Source organism: Chaetodon auriga, chromosome 4, assembly GCF_051107435.1.
Source record: "Chaetodon auriga isolate fChaAug3 chromosome 4, fChaAug3.hap1, whole genome shotgun sequence".
Taxonomy (NCBI): domain Eukaryota; kingdom Metazoa; phylum Chordata; class Actinopteri; order Chaetodontiformes; family Chaetodontidae; genus Chaetodon; species Chaetodon auriga.
The window spans coordinates 24,462,095-24,478,822 of record NC_135077.1 but is presented as its reverse complement, the minus strand read 5'-3'; the positions used below and the strand labels follow the sequence as shown (position 1 = coordinate 24,478,822).

The 16,728-nt window shown below is 46.2% G+C and overlaps 1 protein-coding gene across 2 annotated transcripts; it reads right to left on the bottom strand.

The window, feature by feature from the left end:
• Nucleotides 1–4,407: 4,407 nt before the first annotated feature.
• Nucleotides 4,408–12,462, bottom strand: pcdh18a (protocadherin 18a). 2 transcript variants are annotated; one of them, XM_076729389.1, is made up of 4 exons: nucleotides 9,583–12,462; nucleotides 8,827–8,882; nucleotides 8,073–8,245; nucleotides 4,408–6,112 (listed from the first exon to the last, which is right to left on the bottom strand). In XM_076729389.1, the coding sequence occupies exons 1-4, from the start codon at nucleotides 12,070–12,072 to the stop codon at nucleotides 5,286–5,288; spliced, it is 3,546 nt and encodes a 1,181-aa protein (XP_076585504.1). In that variant the 5' UTR covers nucleotides 12,073–12,462; the 3' UTR covers nucleotides 4,408–5,285. The 2 variants fall into 2 exon arrangements, with proteins under 2 accessions (XP_076585504.1, XP_076585503.1); XM_076729388.1 differs by having other exon boundaries at nucleotides 8,827–8,915; nucleotides 9,583–12,210.
• Between the last annotated feature and the right edge of the window lie 4,266 nt (nucleotides 12,463–16,728).

Here is a 16,728-nt window from a genome sequence, read left to right as displayed (position 1 = left end):
TCACATAGGATTAAAATCCTAACAGCAGGTGCTGTAGAAGATTCTGATTGGTCTTAAAGAATGCTTTGTAAAGCCAGGAACACGTTCACTTTTTCAGAAAGACAGATGAAAGAATTTCATTCCTCTTTTCTTCCCCTCTCTGACTCTCTTTTATGCATTTTCTCCCTGTTAAAATACAGGAACAACCTGAACCTGCATCAAATTCCATCCTCACCCTCATTATTCTGTCTTTCTAATACATTTTTACTTTTGCATAATTTACATTTTGGCCCTGCATAAAGTCACAACCCACAGCAAAGCAGTCTCCTCCAATTCCAACTAACACACACACACACACACACACACACACACACACACACTAGTGTGACTGTCTATACACATGCAGTAATTAAGCCATCTGGATATCAAACTAGCTAGCTTAGCCTCAGGGTAAGATGACAGCAGTGGTGTGGCGTGTGTATGTGCATGTGGAATTCATGTGTATGTGCGTGTGTGTATATGATGTGGCATAAGGCCAAGCTACTGGCTGCAGCAGTGAGATTCTGTCTTTAGTCTCCATCACTCTGCACTAATCCAATTGTGTAAAGAGAGACAGAGCGAGAGAGACTGGGTAAGAGAGAGAGAGAGAGAGAGAGAGAGTGAGAGAGAGAGAGAGAGAGAGAGAGAGAGAGAGAGAGAGAGAGTCTGTGAGGGAGAGCATTCTACACTGGCTGCTCTCCAATTCTAAATGGCAAGCCAGATGAGGATGTCTATTAGTGGGTGAGAGTACAGTAAACACCCCCCCCCAACAAACACACACACTCACATGCAAACACACACACACACACATCCAAAGACCCACACTAACACGCCCCGAGCAGCTTCACACAGGCACATAAACAAGCACTCATTCACACACATCACCGCCACAACGATGAGTGCAAGTGCACGCTCACTCACAAAAAAAAAATGTTCAGTGAACCTCACAAGTCCTGGCTGCATGAAATGAAAGAGGACGGAAACCTGTAGATGCATGCACCAGGATGCAATTAGAATGACAAAATGACTCGGGCTTAGCACTTTTCCACTCCCTCTACAGCTTTTCAGCAGCCTGGACTGATGGCGTGGCAGTATCTTGAGGTCTGTTGTTGTGAAAGCGTGTCCCCTATTGTTGGAAGACAGGTCCCACAGTGCCATCTGCTGGACAAATCCTTCTCTAATAGCTTCATAACAGAGTCACATCACTCACTGTGGAACGTAACATTATTCATTCAATATTAAATGGTGCATGTATAATAATCTTTTGAGTGTACTGCAGAGGTGGCTGACTGTGTTACTTCTGCTCTGATCAACAATACGTTTAATGTTAGCTTTCATGCTTTTATTTTACAGTAAATGTTCAGTTGTGTTTGGTGTAAGTGTGGATGTGCTGTACATACCTGGGGAGTGAGACAGACAGTTTTCACATGGCGAGAGGGAAGCCGTGGCGTGAGTTGAGCACACCTTTTTGTCTTATCAAACACAGGTGTAACTAATGACACAGCTAATTGCATTGCGTTAATAGCTGCCACACAGCCATCATAATTGTCAGTAACACCTGTGCGTTTCCTGCTAAGACAAGTCCAAATACGGGCTGTGGAAAAGATCTGCATAAGAAAGAAGATGCTTTTAGAACTGTTCATTCACACATGCTCAGTATTTTATAGGCTGATTCCACAGTTTTGAGGAATTTTGCCTCTGAATTGTCTTCCTGATAATGTGGAGAAGGTGTTGGAACACTATTTGGATCTTTGTGTTGGCAACTTTATGAATTTACTGAGGCAGGGGGCCTGTCAAAAGGGTCATCAGGCTGCTCGAATTAAAGCTATCGCAACACATGACTGCCATTAGGGAAGAAATAAGAAAAGAGAAGAGGGAATTATTACAGAACTGGACTGACTAAACACTACTGATATGAAATTCCTTCAACAATAAGGTATGAGACATACACCGTACGGCATTCCATCATGGCCGCTTTATCGCAGTGAGCTGTTGTGGTATACACAACGCCTGAGTTTGTTTATATTACAGGCTTGCCAATATCCTGTTTCCCTGACTCTAGTGCTGTGTGTGTGCACAGAGGGTCACTGTGGAGTGGCTGACTTTAGATAAGAGCTGACTTCATGTCAGCCGACCCGAAAACCCTGCATAACACAAGCCTTCTTAATTTCCTGTCGTAATAACGATCAATAAACGCTTTGGACGCACAGGGGTGAGGAGGGAGTTTGTTAGGATTTGCTGGGTTTCTCTGAAACACACTAACGAAATAAGCAAGGCTATAATAGGTGTGGTTTAACACTTGTGTCACAGTGATGATAATAAGCAAACAACTAGCAAAATAATGATTAGGAAGGAATCAGACAGTGACAAGATGAGCTGAGCTGAGATAAACAGAGAGGAGCATTACAAATTATAATGTCTACAGGGACACGAGGCTGTGATATGAGCTGGGGATACTGCTGGGCTTTGGATGTGAGTGTGTGCATGTTTGTGTGTGAAGGCGAATATTTATGGGTGTGTGTATGTGTGCCTCAAACAGACAGATGGACACACAGAAATAGCCAGAAGATGAGAGCGAGATATGAAGGTATGCAGGGGGAGAGAGAAGATGGAGAGGAGGGGGTCTGAGAATGAAAATGAGTGAGAGGCATGTGAGACTGACAAACAATTTAATGGTGGATTTGCTAAGACAATAATAAGAGGGAGTTCATATTTCAACATCATATCAGTGCCTCTGTTGTATTTGTGTAGAATTAATTATCTGAGTGGTAATAAATGAGCACGACCAGATCTTTCACCCGGTGTGTTTTTTTCTATTACACACACCATTACCTTATAGCAAAGAAATTTCTTCTTGCTAAAGATCATCCATCATGTATTGCCAATCTAGAAGTCACACACACACACACACACACACACACACACACACACACACACACATGTTTCATAATGCTTAACATAAGCTTAATTTTGTGATTACTACTTAGTGCTTAGTTACATTGACATTTTGGGAAATATGCTTATTCACCTTGCTGTTCAGTTTTAGGAGACAAAACTGAATATGAAGTTCAAGCTAGCAGCTAGCTAGCTTAGCATAGCATAAAGAGTGGAAATGGCTAACTTGGTGCACAAGATATAAGGTATTAATTACAGTAGTGAGTTTTTTATGTGCTGTTTTTGGTTAGCTTTAAACAGAGCCTGTTTAGTTTATACTAAGCTTTGTCTGTAGCTTAGGCCGACCAAACAGATACGAGGTGGAAATCAGCCTCTGTCATCAAACTCTAAGCATATTTCCTCAAAATGGTGAACTATTCCTTTAAAGCAGTTTAAACCTAACATCATTTCATGAGCATTAGCTTTGATTAGCTTTGAGTATTAGCTTATTACTCTGCTATATATTGAGCTAGTTTGATTTACAGTCGGCTAAGCTAATTTAGCACCTTGCGTTCTTTAGTTTCCTTCAGTCACACACAGCTCAGGCTTGTTGTTTATTGAGGCTTGGCCTCTTTAATGATGAAGACAAATGAGCTCATTATTAAGAACTGCGCGTGTGTGTGAGTGAAAATGTGTATGCGTCTGCCGGTCTACTGTATGGTCTCATGAGTGTCTGCAAAAGCGTGTGGTCTTGTGAATGTTTGTGTCTGTTAAGTGGTTTTTCTGTGTGTGTGTGTGTGTGTGTGTGTGTGTAAGTGTGTGTATGCATGTGTGCAAATTCTAACCTTTACCTTGTTAAAGCTCTGTCTCATGAGGTTAATTGCTTCATTTAGCCTTAGTTGTTAAATGTTCCCTCTTTTAAACTCAATGTTCTGTTTTCCCTCGACTGTGTGTGGGGAACATGAACATGTTCATGTGCTTGAGTATATCATCCCTGAGTTAAGCCCTTGTGATTACCCGCAGAGTGAGTGAGGGGAGGGCTCCGCTCCCCACTTTCTATTTAATTGTATTACCAGTCCATACGGCTGTGGCGTAAAATATCATGCTTTTGATTTCTCATCATGAGCAGCTATTATCAGATGCTGTTCATTTGCTAAGCGTATTTACCATAAACGTGATGCTTTCATGGATGAGAGAGACACCGAGACAGAGAATCCCCACTTTGAAACTAAATTAATGGCTAAATGCATTTTAATCTAAAGAGATCATTTGGGAATAAATTCATAGCTAATGGCGTGTTTATTAGCAGAGCCATGCATGTGAATTGTGGCATAATGAGGCTCAGGGTTTACCTTCGAATCACAAAGCAGATTTTGGCTGTGCATACAGAAAGTGCTGCAGTTCTGATGCTGGGCATTAGGGGGTGCTAAGAGACAGGGGGGGCAAATGGAAGCACTTCGTGAGGAAAGTATGAGAAATGAATACATGAAGTAATGAAATAACTCAAGCACCAATAACACTTTTCAGACATAACCCTGTTATGAATCCCTCCACTTTATTTATCATCCAGTGGTCACAGTTTTACCATACAAAACCAACTTCCAACATGGAACTACATTGGAATGTGATTATGTTTAATACGCACACACACACACACACACACACACACACACACACACACACACACTCAATAACAAAATTAAATACAATTGTTTATAAAATAATCATGGCCGAGGAAAAGAGACACATTAAGGGATATTAAGACATGCAGTGACAAATATAAAAAATAGACATTTCTTTTCTTTTTCTGTACAAACATACAGGGACACATATAAATATATAGAAGTAAAAAAGAGTGTGTTTTTAAAATACAAAGGTCAAATTGTACAGTTACATTCCATAATAACAAAACAGAAGACATAGCACAATATTCAAGTGAGTTTGCCTTTTTCCACAGACACTGTACAATATTGTACACTAGAAAAGCAGAAATTAGATCACGCAACTGTTGGTTTCTCCCTCTGGAGTCTGTTCACGCTGCTGTAAACATTACAAATGAAGAAAGGGTACAAGTTTTGATCGCAGATTTCTGTTTGAAATCCCTCATTCAAGCAACTTTCAGCGAGAGTGTAACAACCACTGAGCAATCTGTTCTCTGAGCACTCGCTTTGATGCCTTTAAGTCACCTCGATCACAACTTCAGTGCCGCGCTTTACCGTTCTCTGTGAGTCTCTCAGCACTGAGCGGAAAAGAGGATATTTGGTCAAATTAACAAGACAAGCATTACAGTGAACAAGAAACAGTCATCATAAAGTTTATACATGTTGGCACAAAGAATAAGCATTGTGGTGAAACGTGAAACCATGCTACGCCTCGTCTCTGCCTCCCTCCCTCTAGTTCTGTCTGACGTCTTGCAGCAGTTTGTTGATCTCGTGGACCAGCTCGCTAGCGTCCATGCCGGCCTCGTGGCGGCTCTCGCTGCGCTTGCCACCTGGGTGACCCTGATGGAAGACGCCATCAAAGTCATCTTCCTCGTAGTTCTCTGGGATTTCCTCCATGGCTGGCAGCCATTTGAGGTGTGGCGGCTGTCCATTGGTGGTGGTGGTGGCGGTGGAGGGTGAGGAGGAAGAGGAGGAAACATGGTTTGTTCCCACTGATCCACTCCCAGGATTTAGATAGTGGGTGTTGGCCGCCCATGCAGCCACGCCTGGGGGGTAAGCGGGACCTTTCCCACCTGGCAACAACCCCCTCCGGTTGTCCTGCGGGACAGCATTGTTGCTATGATTACCAGCAACGTTGCCGCCACGCCCACCTCCTCTCTCAGTGGCTGACGAAGACGAGGGCGGGCTTGTTTCAGTGCACTCTGCGTACGAGTCCATATTAGGGGGGAGGAGTCGCTGGAAGACGGAGTTCATCTCTGTGAGGAGGGAGCCGGCCCCTCCTCCGGCCGCACAAGCATCACTTCCTCCTCCGGCGACGACTCCCCCGGCCCCCGCCTCTTCGCTCCCAGACTCCTTGCCAAAAGTGGAGAAGCTCTTGCGGTGCTCCGAGTCAACTGAGGACTGGTCATCGTCCAGCTGGGGTTGCTGGGAGGACTCCTCCCCGGGGATGTACATGTTGTTGCGGTAGTCAGCGGAGGATGCGGGCGAGGAGAGGGGGGGCATCCAGCATTGGTCAGAGTGTCCCAGGACACGACATTCATCCGTGCACAGTCTCATAGCTGAAGGAAAAAAAGAGAGAGACATAGAAAGAGTCAGGAGGAAGTCCAGATGCAGGAAACTATTTTCTGACATATACTGACAAAAACAGGGGATGGCTGCAAAACAAGACAACTCTGATAAATAAGATGTTTGGAATTCCTTCGACTGAAGTAAGGTTTTTAAAAAATATTTGTTGCCGCGGTACAAAAAAATGTCGGTATACTTGAATAATACAAGTCGTAAACCCTGAGACTGCTGAGAGGAAGGTAGTGTTATCTTTGAAGAGATACACAGTTCAACAGCAGGTCAAGGTGCTGTTTTTTAGCATGAAACAAGGCCAGGGATGCTGTTGAGCATGACACACCATGTCCTATTCTGTTAGCATATGAATGCTCCGTGTACAACGCCGAGTAAATATTTCATGTGGCAATGTTTCACTCTTCCATTAATATCAAAATCACAGCTCAGCTTGGTAGTACTTGGTTTTCTCTCCTGATCTCTTCATAGTCCTGCTTGGAGGACCAGATTGGTGATGTTTACAGCTCACAGCACGATGATCCAGGTAGTGCCAGGTAGGAAAACAATTGCAGAAACTAGATAAATAAATGAATAACTGCGAGATCCCACCCAAATGGCATTACAGGAGGATGTTAATGTAATATTTGGCTGCTCTGCCGAGCATGTCCGCATCTCCCGACTACGCAGCTGAGGCAGGGATTTGCTTGTTTAGTTCTTTTATCATATCTAGCATGAATAGCCACATTTGCCCATCTAAATAGAAAAATCTAAACAAATTAAATCTATTGAAGAGAAACAAGGATAATCCTCCCTCTCGGCCCATTATCTCCTTCCCCTCCCCTTTTTTCATATTAGCATAAAAGATAGAGGAAGGGAAGGGGGGAGGAGGAGGAGGGGTGCAACACCTCCACATCTCTCTCAAAGAGCGAAAAAAGGACATACAGAAAGACTGCCCATGTCCACCACCCCTCCCTTTATCCATCTCAATAAAGATAGAGAATACATTAACAGGTACAGAAGAGAGAGAGAGAAACGCTGAGGAGCTCTCAGACATGTAGGACAGAGCAAGCGAGGGACGGAGTGAGCGGGAGAGAGAGAGAGAATAACATCATTCTAAAAGCAATTACTATGAATTCTCCTCAGTTCAGACATGAAAGCGCACCACTGTCACTCACCGGGGGGAAAAAAAACGGGAACGAAAAGAAAAAGGGAAGAAAAAAAGGGAAAAAAAACCCAGCGCACTGAGACGCATACCGATGAGTGACAGGCGACTCATCTCCGCTCCAGGGAGGATTTTACAGACACGACTCTAACTTAGGGGCAGATAACGCATACACGCAAGCACACACACACACACACACACACACACACAGTAACACAAACAGCCAGACACACTGTAACCTCTCTCAGTGTGATAACGAGCGTGGAAATGAGGGCTGTGTGGAAGAATGGGGCTGAGTACAATGGGGATTGTGTTGGCAACAGGGTGAATGGAGTGGCTGTATAGGCAGGTGGACAGACAAATAATGGGCTTAGGCCTGACGCTGTCCATGGTGCTGAAATTTGTCAGGCAGGAGGTACATTAGAAGGCTGGGTGTGGACTGGAGCAAGAGAGAGGTCGGGTCAATTCAACGCGAGTTCATTTCAGTTTGGTCGCAGAATCCGAGAGAAACAGCACAAATAAGACCTGTGTGATTTTTCAGTCACTTCGATCGGCGCCAAAGTCGAAACCGACTTCACAACTTTTGCGAGACAAGATTAAGTTGAGGTGCGATTGTGCTCTGAAGCTGAGGTGATAGTTGGGTGTGAGGCGCTGCCACAGAGGGTGTTAGGTGTGTGACTCAGCTGAGCGGAGTCAATTTGGCAAATGGCGGAGAGGAGCGAAAAGTTTTGCTGTCGTGAGGCGTCGCCACTGAAGTTGAGGGAGACAGTCAGAACGGGTGGGTGACGTCACCAGCTCACCTGGGTGGAGTCGATGGTGCATCTCGAGGTGTATCAGGTCAGAAAAGCCCTCCCCCAGCAGCAGCCTGTCCACGGGGGATTCCCGGCCCATGTCACAGTCACTGTCCCCCGCCTCGCTGTCCCCACGGCCACTGTCCTTCAGGCTGAACTTGTCCATGTCTTGTAACGCATACCTGAGTGAGTAGAGTACAAGCACATATAGGCGCCAATCAGTCAGAGACACTAAATCTGCAAAACAATGCCGCAAGTTCCCATTTTGCAAATACAAAGTGTCTTTTCTTCGGCAGGCTGATAGAATCTGTCCTTACAGAGGACTGACGACAAATAAATCCATCATAGAAAACTTGAGGCTGCTCGGCCCATTAATCCTACATGCAGGTAGATCCTCTAAATCTATCAACGGCCACGAGGGGCATCGATAAATCTATCATGCAGAGATCATAAGGGGACATTATGATGAACGTCATGATGGATGCACACATTATAACCTGAGCCCAGTTCTTCCAGGAAGAGAAGTATCAAGAAAATTCTTGTGACATCCAGACAAATGAGTTGCATACTTTTGAGCTGAATGACATTGGTATGATAACAACTGGAAAATGACAGAATACATTTACACGCCATCAAACCATGATCTACATGTAACTGACGACTGACAGGCAACAGTTCACAACAGGTTGCTGGAACATGTAATACACAATGAAAAAGTAAACAAAAGATAATCTTTTTTGGGGGGGGGATAGGGGTAAATTACCTGTAGCTGCGGGAGTATTTGTTGCCACGGAAACTGGGTCTGGGCTGGTACTGGCCCTGATGGAGCATGGACAGAAGCTGTGAGACTTGCTACATCCAAAAATAACAAAACAAACAAAATAAAACAAACAAAAAGAAACAGAAAAGGGGGGATGAATAACAGATGGGTAATTGAGGAGAAGAAAAAAAAAAGAGAGACAAAGAGAGACAACACAGAAGACAAAATAATGGATGAGTAAACACAAAATGGATGATGGAGAGGCTGCTAAAAATGGATGAGACAAAATGGATGACGTTCAAACAAACAAAAAACGGTGGTGAGGGTGGCGGTGGGGGGTTCTAGATGAGTATGGACACATATGACTGAGGGGGGAGTTGTGGTTATGATGAGGGTGATGGTGAGAGGGTGTAAACAACGTAAAGACAAAGACACATCTATAATCATCAACAGTTTTAATGAGAGTCAGTTCGAACTACAGGGCAGTGTTGATTAAGTCACTGTCACACATGGAGATGAGTTAATTTGCTCAAACGGAGACAGCTGTGTGAGGAAGAGAGGGCTGCCGTGTGTGTGTGTGTGTGTGTGTGTGTGTGTGTGTGTGTGTGTGTGTGAGAGAGAGAGAGAGAGAGAGAGAGAGAGAGAGAGGAGAGAAAATTTGGAAAGGGGCTGAGGGACCACATTTGAAATTTCTCAGAATAATTTGTGTGTGTGTGTGTGTGTGTGTGTGTGTGTGTGTGTGTGTGTGTGCATGCTCACCTCCACTGGTGGAGTTGCGTGTGCCAGTTCTAGGGCGAAGCTCTCCGGAATGTGATTGGACGAGATGGTCACCAGGCTGTTGAGTGATTGGCGGCTGTGGTGATTCTGTCGGCTCCCCATCTGGGCTCGCTCCATGGGGGGTGTGGCCGAAGGTGAGCGGTGGTGAGCTCTGATTGGCAGGGTGCCGTTCACCGTGGGGACCAGGGTGATATCACCTTTGTGGATCTGGCGTGAGGGCTTCTTGGGGTGGTGCTGGTGGGTCGACTCGGCCACCCGGCAGTTGTAGGAGTGTCTTGTGTCCTTCTTCTCCCGGTTACAGCGAGCGGCGAACACCACCATGATGACCAGCAGCACGGCACAGATGGCCCCCAGGGAGATGATGATGATCAGGGACACATCCAGGGCAGACTCCCCCTGGTCCATCACCTGGACATGGTTCTCCATGTTCTCATAGAGGGTGATTTTCAGCACCGCCTTAGCGCTCAGGCTCTCCCTTCCCTGGTCTCGGACCACGACCGTCAGCTCAGCGTGCTCATGGGGGAAGTTCTCCAGGCTGCTGTTGGCGTGGATTTCACAGGTTCTTGGGTCAATGATGAAGAACCCCTCCTCGTTGCCGCTGACGATTGAGCAGATGAGCTCAGCATTGACCCCCGTGTCGCGATCAGTCGCCCTGACCACGGTTACTAAATGTCCCGCCTCTGTGAACTTTGATGCAGGCACGTCAGCTGTGAAGTTCCACAGCTGAGGGACCACAATGACTGGAGGGTTGTCATTCTCATCCAGGATGTTAAGGATAACTGTTGCGTTGCTGAGCAGTGGTGGTTTCCCTGCGTCTTTGGCTTGCACCACAAAGGAGATGCGACTCACATCCTCACGATCAAATGTGCGCAGCGCATAGATGGCGCCATTGGAGGGGTCAATGGTGACGTAGGTGGAGATGGAGCTCCCGTGAACAGAGTTCTCCAAGATGGAGTAGCTCACTTGTCCATTAGTGTCTAGATCAGGGTCTGTGGCCATGATGGAGGTCAGATAGGCTCCTGGGGCATTGTTCTCTGACTTAAAGATCTCATACCGGCCTTTCTCAAAGCGTGGCGGGTTGTCGTTTTCATCAGTGATATGCACAGTGAAATGTTTGACGGTAGACAGACTGGGGGTCCCTCGGTCCTCTGCCACCACCGTCAGACTGAACTCCGACCTCTTTTCCCGGTCCAAAGACACGTTGGTTAAAATCATGTAGTTGTTCTCGTAGGTCTTCTGCAGTTTGAAATATCCTTGACCGTGAAGTTTGCACTCCACCTCTCCATTCAACGCAGAGTCCAAGTCCTCCACCCTCACCAGAGCGACGAACGTGTCCAAAGGAGAAGCCTCGGATATATACGCTGCGTCCCCGTTCCCCTGAGAGGACATGAGGTTGATGCTAATGTCTGGTTTGTTGTCGTTCACGTCCACCACTTTGACCAGGATCTTGCAGTGAGCTGGCATGGAGTTTGGACCCATGTCCTGCGCCTGGACGTCAATGTCGTAAGAGTTAATGGCCTCATAGTCCACGCGCCTGATGAGGGTCAGGTGACCGCTGTCGGGGTTAATTTTGAACGTCTCCATTATTTTGGGGGACACGTGACTGCTGAATGAATAGACTATTTTGGCGTTCGTGCCGTCATCCGCGTCAGTGGCGTTCAAGTCAATGAGCAGAGTGCCAACAGGTGAATTTTCTGGGAGATTGATGACATATGATGACTTGTCAAAAATTGGACTGTTATCATTGGAGTCCGCAACACTGATTTTTAGGAGGGTCGAACCCGTTCTGGGGGGAACGCCCCTATCAGAGGCCGTGTATTGAAGTTCATAAGCGGAGCGCACCTCCCGGTCGAGCTCCCTGAGCACCACCAGCTCCGCATATTTAGCCCCGTCAGTCCTTGACTGGATGTCAATCCTGAAGAAGTTGTTGGGCTCTAAGGCATACGTGTACAGTGAGTTCTCCCCGACATCGGGGTCTGTGGCGCTGTCCAGGGGAATGCGCGCTCCTACAGCGGCGCTCTCGGAGATCTCAATGGGGATGACGGCGCGGGCGAACTGGGGTGCGTTATCGTTGATGTCCAGCACTTCCACCTCGACGTGAAACAGTTGCAGGTGCTCCGTGGGGAGTGTCAGCACGTCGAATTGAATAGAACAGTTGAGATTCTTTTCGCAGAGTTTCTCGCGGTCAATTTTTGTCCTGATGCTGATTTCTCCGTCCTGCTCGCGCACCGTGAGGAAAGACGAGCTGCCTCTTTGCATCGCTCTGAAGCGGAGCGACACTGTGCTCGGAAGTTTAGCCAGAACATCAGCGACGTCGTCTCTCAAACGGGCAATAACCGTGCCAACCTTCTGCTCCTCATAAATCTGATATTTCAGTGTCTTACCGGTGGCTTGCTGTGTTGCCAGCGCCAAAAAAGCCACAACTTTCCACATTCTTGTCAGAAATAGTCCTTTCATTTTTCCTGCTTGCATTTTTATGGAAGCCAAAAGCAGATCCAAAAAATAGCTCCAAAATGCAGTACAATGCAGATCAGTGCCAGTTTTAACTTAGTAAATGCTCTGCTCCCTCAATCAGCAGCTGCATTGCTTTCTCCGCGGAGCGCAGACAAAAAAAAAAGAAAAAAAAGAATAAAGAAAGAAAGAAAGAAAAACACTAGATTGGCAAATGCAAGTTGAACCAATTTCCATAAAAGCATCCAAATGTGTTTCTGTCTGTTCTCCTTTGTCGCAAAGATCTGTTGCGCGCGGCCAGAGTGCGGGAGACCCAGCTGAACGCTACTGAAGTCTGTGCGCCTTTCTCCCTCTTCTCCCTGCGTCTGGTCTTGTGCGCCGTGCGCTCTCTTTCGCTCCCTCTCTCCGTTTGAGGTGCCTCTGCACACAGACTTGCCCAAAATAACCCGCCTCTAACCAGCTAGTTGTACATCAGCCACGGCCCCCTTTTCACATCCCGGGAAACACAAACGCTTCGTAAATGAAAAGCTGGCTGGTGGCCACTCAAAACTCCAGAGGAGAGGAGAAGAGGAGGCGCAAGAGGGGAGGAAAAACAGAAAGTGGGGGGATAAAAAAAAAAATCCCCGCCCTGTGGGGGGGTTTACTCTCCCCACTTTTTCAGAGTAACGACCATGCCGCTACATTGGACGGGGGGGGGGGGTAAACTCAAGAAGAAAACATTCATTCAAGCTTACCCGGCTGTTTTTCATTGCAATAAAACCACAGGAAGGTTTGCAAGTTTCTCGCTTCAGGTCTGTTCTCCCCAGACAGCATTTATACAGACAGACTCTAAATTCTCATCAGACAAGACAAAGATGTAGTCACCTCAATTATCAGCACTGTCGGCCACCACCTTTAAAGCCTTGATGGGCCTATTTTTTATTCCTAATATACAACTGAGCGCAGCCATAACCAGGTGTCAATACTCCCTCCTGCTATATGACTGACGCACTGGATGCCTTGGCGTCAGTGTGTGTGTGTGTGTGTGTGTGTGTGTGTGTGTGTGTGTGTGTGTGTGTGTGTGTGTGTGCATGCCATGAGCTTATACTGTATCTGCTCTTTTTTCTGCTCTTGCAAGTGGCAGCTGACTACCCCCTTCTCCATGCACAGGCACTTAGTGGTGGATGTTTTCAGTCCAATATGTATTTTTTTTTTCCCACATGCGCCTCATCCGTGGCTGTCTATGGGTGAGAGTATAAGCCGGGTAAGCTGTGTGGCGAATCGCGTAGAAAGGGAGCCGGACTCTAATGAATGCTTTTAAAGAGTTGGTCACGCCGAGGAACAGCCCCGTCCCCGTGCACAGATCTGTTCAACATCACTTCAAACTCCCCGTAGGATGCGTTGTCGATAACGAGCCCCAGCATCCAAACTCACCAGCTCGGGCATTTTCACTTCCTCAGAAAAAAAAAAAGTCTAATACATGAAAATGCGAACACACAGACGAGGGCAGACAGAGAAACAGAAACAGAGGAATGAAAGAAATGCAGGAAGAGAAAGAGAGCGAGACACAGGGAGAGAGAGATCTAAGGTTTAACGAATGTGCACAACTGGGACCGTGCATTCTGGAGACCATCTGGCGCGGTTTGTTTGGCACCAGGACCCGGCGATTACAGCCGACCAAACAAGACTCCAGCGGAGTCCCGAACCCCACACAACTGTGAGGAAATGAGTTGTCATGGGGGATTGGAGAGTACCAAGCAGCTTTTCCAGACCCATTCACACATTTTGCGCGCGTGCATGCTGTGCTCGCGTGTGCGTCAAAGTGCGACAAAATGCGCTCAACTAATGGGGACTTCAGTTCTCGCAGTAACAGCTTACTAAAACCCTCATATTCAAATCAAATATTACAGCAGAAGTCGAAGCTGAGATCCTACTGTAGGTGACCATCTGGAGCAGAACTCCAAGAACACAATCTCCCCATATAAAAGACTAAACTCATGTCTGTCCCGCTCGCCCTCACTGGTCGCTTAGCTGAAGTCATTTCTTAGTCAACACTTTGAGAATCATTTTAGAGACTATAATTAACATTAAGAAATAGATAGATGCGGAATTTGGAAAAACAAATGAATAATTTACCACCAGCTGCTACCGACTGTCTCTGTGAGAAACGTTATATATATATAAACATCTCAGGACTTGATGATGTTATCCATCCATTGAATCAGGTTATTCAGTGTGGGCTGATCTTGTAAGCCACAACATCTGCACAGCCCCTTAAGCTTTCTGTGCATTTGCCTGAAAACAATAGCTTATTGAATATTCCAAACGTGCATGGACATCAACCAGAAGCTCCTGGTTTTAAATGGGAGCTTTAAATTGGCGGAAAACCTTTATTCCCTCTCCCAGTGTCTATTCATCGCTTGAACCATGTCTGCAAAATGTTTGCATTCACCCCTCTTTTGCACATCATTCACCATAGTGCGCTTGGTATTTAAACAGGTTTGATACGGGCGCACAGCATTTCCATAGCTCCAAATGTTCACAATGCAGTAATGCAATTACTCCCTGCGTCCCAGAGAAGCTAATCACATTTGGAGAACAAAGTCAGCTCCGGAGTTTATGGAAGAAGGGAGCAAAAGAAAGAGGCAGAGTTGGAGGGGGTGAGGGAACGCTGGGGTCTTACACACTGCGCAGAATAAAACAATTAATGTATAGAGGGGGTATAATCGAAGTAAAAAGCAGATGGAGGCTTAATGCATTTAGGCACGCTACATAACCAGAGGAGCCGAACAAACATGGCCTTTTTAATGCTTAAGAACACCAGTAATTGAGCTGAAAATATTCATCCTCTGCAGCAGGTGCAAAGACGCCATGTCTCTGGGACTTATTAAGTTTTTGTTTAACTTCTCCAGAGATCATTTCATTGATCCATAGGCGGCTCTGGAGCACAGATCAGTGTCTCCGCAAATGCATGGGATCAGCACAAACAAACAAACAAACAGCTCTAGCGCCTGGGATGCAGCCCTCTTCATTATTGCCTCTGTGTGTGGGGGCCTTGTAGCCATAAAGTGATAGTGTGAATTAAACGTCTGTCGCGAACATTCATGACAGTCGCAATATTTATCAACCCCCTCTTTCCTTCCACCAAGTCAATATACTGCAGGCGCAGCAGGTGGAGCGGCCATAGAAATGCGCCTCTGGAAGCCGGTTTAGATTGGAGTCAAGAGGAATGCGCGCGCGCGCGCGCATGTGTGCGCTGATGCTGGTGGTTTGGTTGTAAAGGCACGCGAGCATCTGTCGCCTCGTCTGCCCGTTCATTGTCACTGATTCAATTAGCAGCGATTTGGTGGATGCCATTCCAGAGGGGAGGAGCAGGACCACAGAGAGGTTGGGAGTTCGCTTTCACTGGCGCTGGAGGGAGAAGTTGATACCACCCCCGACACACACACACACACACACACACACACACACACACACACACACACACACACATCAATGATTGTTATTCACCCCAGTGTCTGCTTCCCTCTCCCCCTCCTTTGCTTTCATTAGGGGTCCATAGAGCTTTATTACTTTATGACTCGTTGGTCACCATTGTGTGTGTGTGTGTGTGTATCTGTGCGAGCAGACAAGAAAGAGTGCACTGCCTTGTTCTTGCTCACAGTGCATGTGGTGATCACACTCTGAGCGCAGCATATTGCAAGCGATGTCAACAGTTGGGCGACAAATTTATAGCCCAGGCAGAACTATGGGGCAAAGAAAGAATATGTCTGGTCACCTTTAAAGTGGGTGCATTACTGCACTGCTCTGCCAGTCTCCCGGCCCAGCACCCAATGAAAAGAACAGGCTGTTATTACTTTTTTTTTAAAGGCTTTACTGACTTATGCGGCAGGAGAGGTGTATAAAATATTCATACCTTTCCTCTGCAAGACCAGTACAAAGTGTCATTTTAACTCTGGCATGGATATACTGTATGTTTGACCAATGCATTTACTATTCTGCTCTATTCTACCCTCGAAGCCCATGGTGACTGGAAGTTTGTGAACTGCCGGTGCTTTGCTTTGAGTTTGGGCAGTTCAATTTCCCCATTAGAACTGACCTTTTTCTGTGTTGTCAAATCGAATGAGAAACTCCTATTCTATTCTACTTTATGCAATTCTATCTAATTCTATTCCATTGTAGTTTTGGGGATGGTGACTCTTGCATTTGTTTGCTTGACATGAAGGAGCAGTTTGGGTGTCCAGTCATCCAGTCATTCCCTCCTTGGCCTCATTCTCTCCCTCTGATTCATACCTAGCTGACTTTATGTGTACACACAGGCAAGCGCACACACACACACACACACACACACACACACACACATTGCGTTTTATCTGACTGAATGGCAGTGACAGCGAGGTGCTTTGCCCAACCAAGACATGGCACAGAGAAACACAAAGGCTTCACAAGCAATCAGCACCACAGCACTCAGGACTGAACACCTCTCTCTCTCTCTATCTCAGCCTGTCTTTTAAGGCTCAGCTTCACATTTCACAGGAAACCTTACTGGTTCTTTACATTTACTGCTAGTCTTATTCTCTCTGTCATTAAAGAATAATTACTGTACTCTCAAAGTTGGATGGGCAAGAAACACACATCTTTGTTAGCTTGGCTTACTATAAGATTATAGTGATTCAACATGAGGTATAACATCTGGAG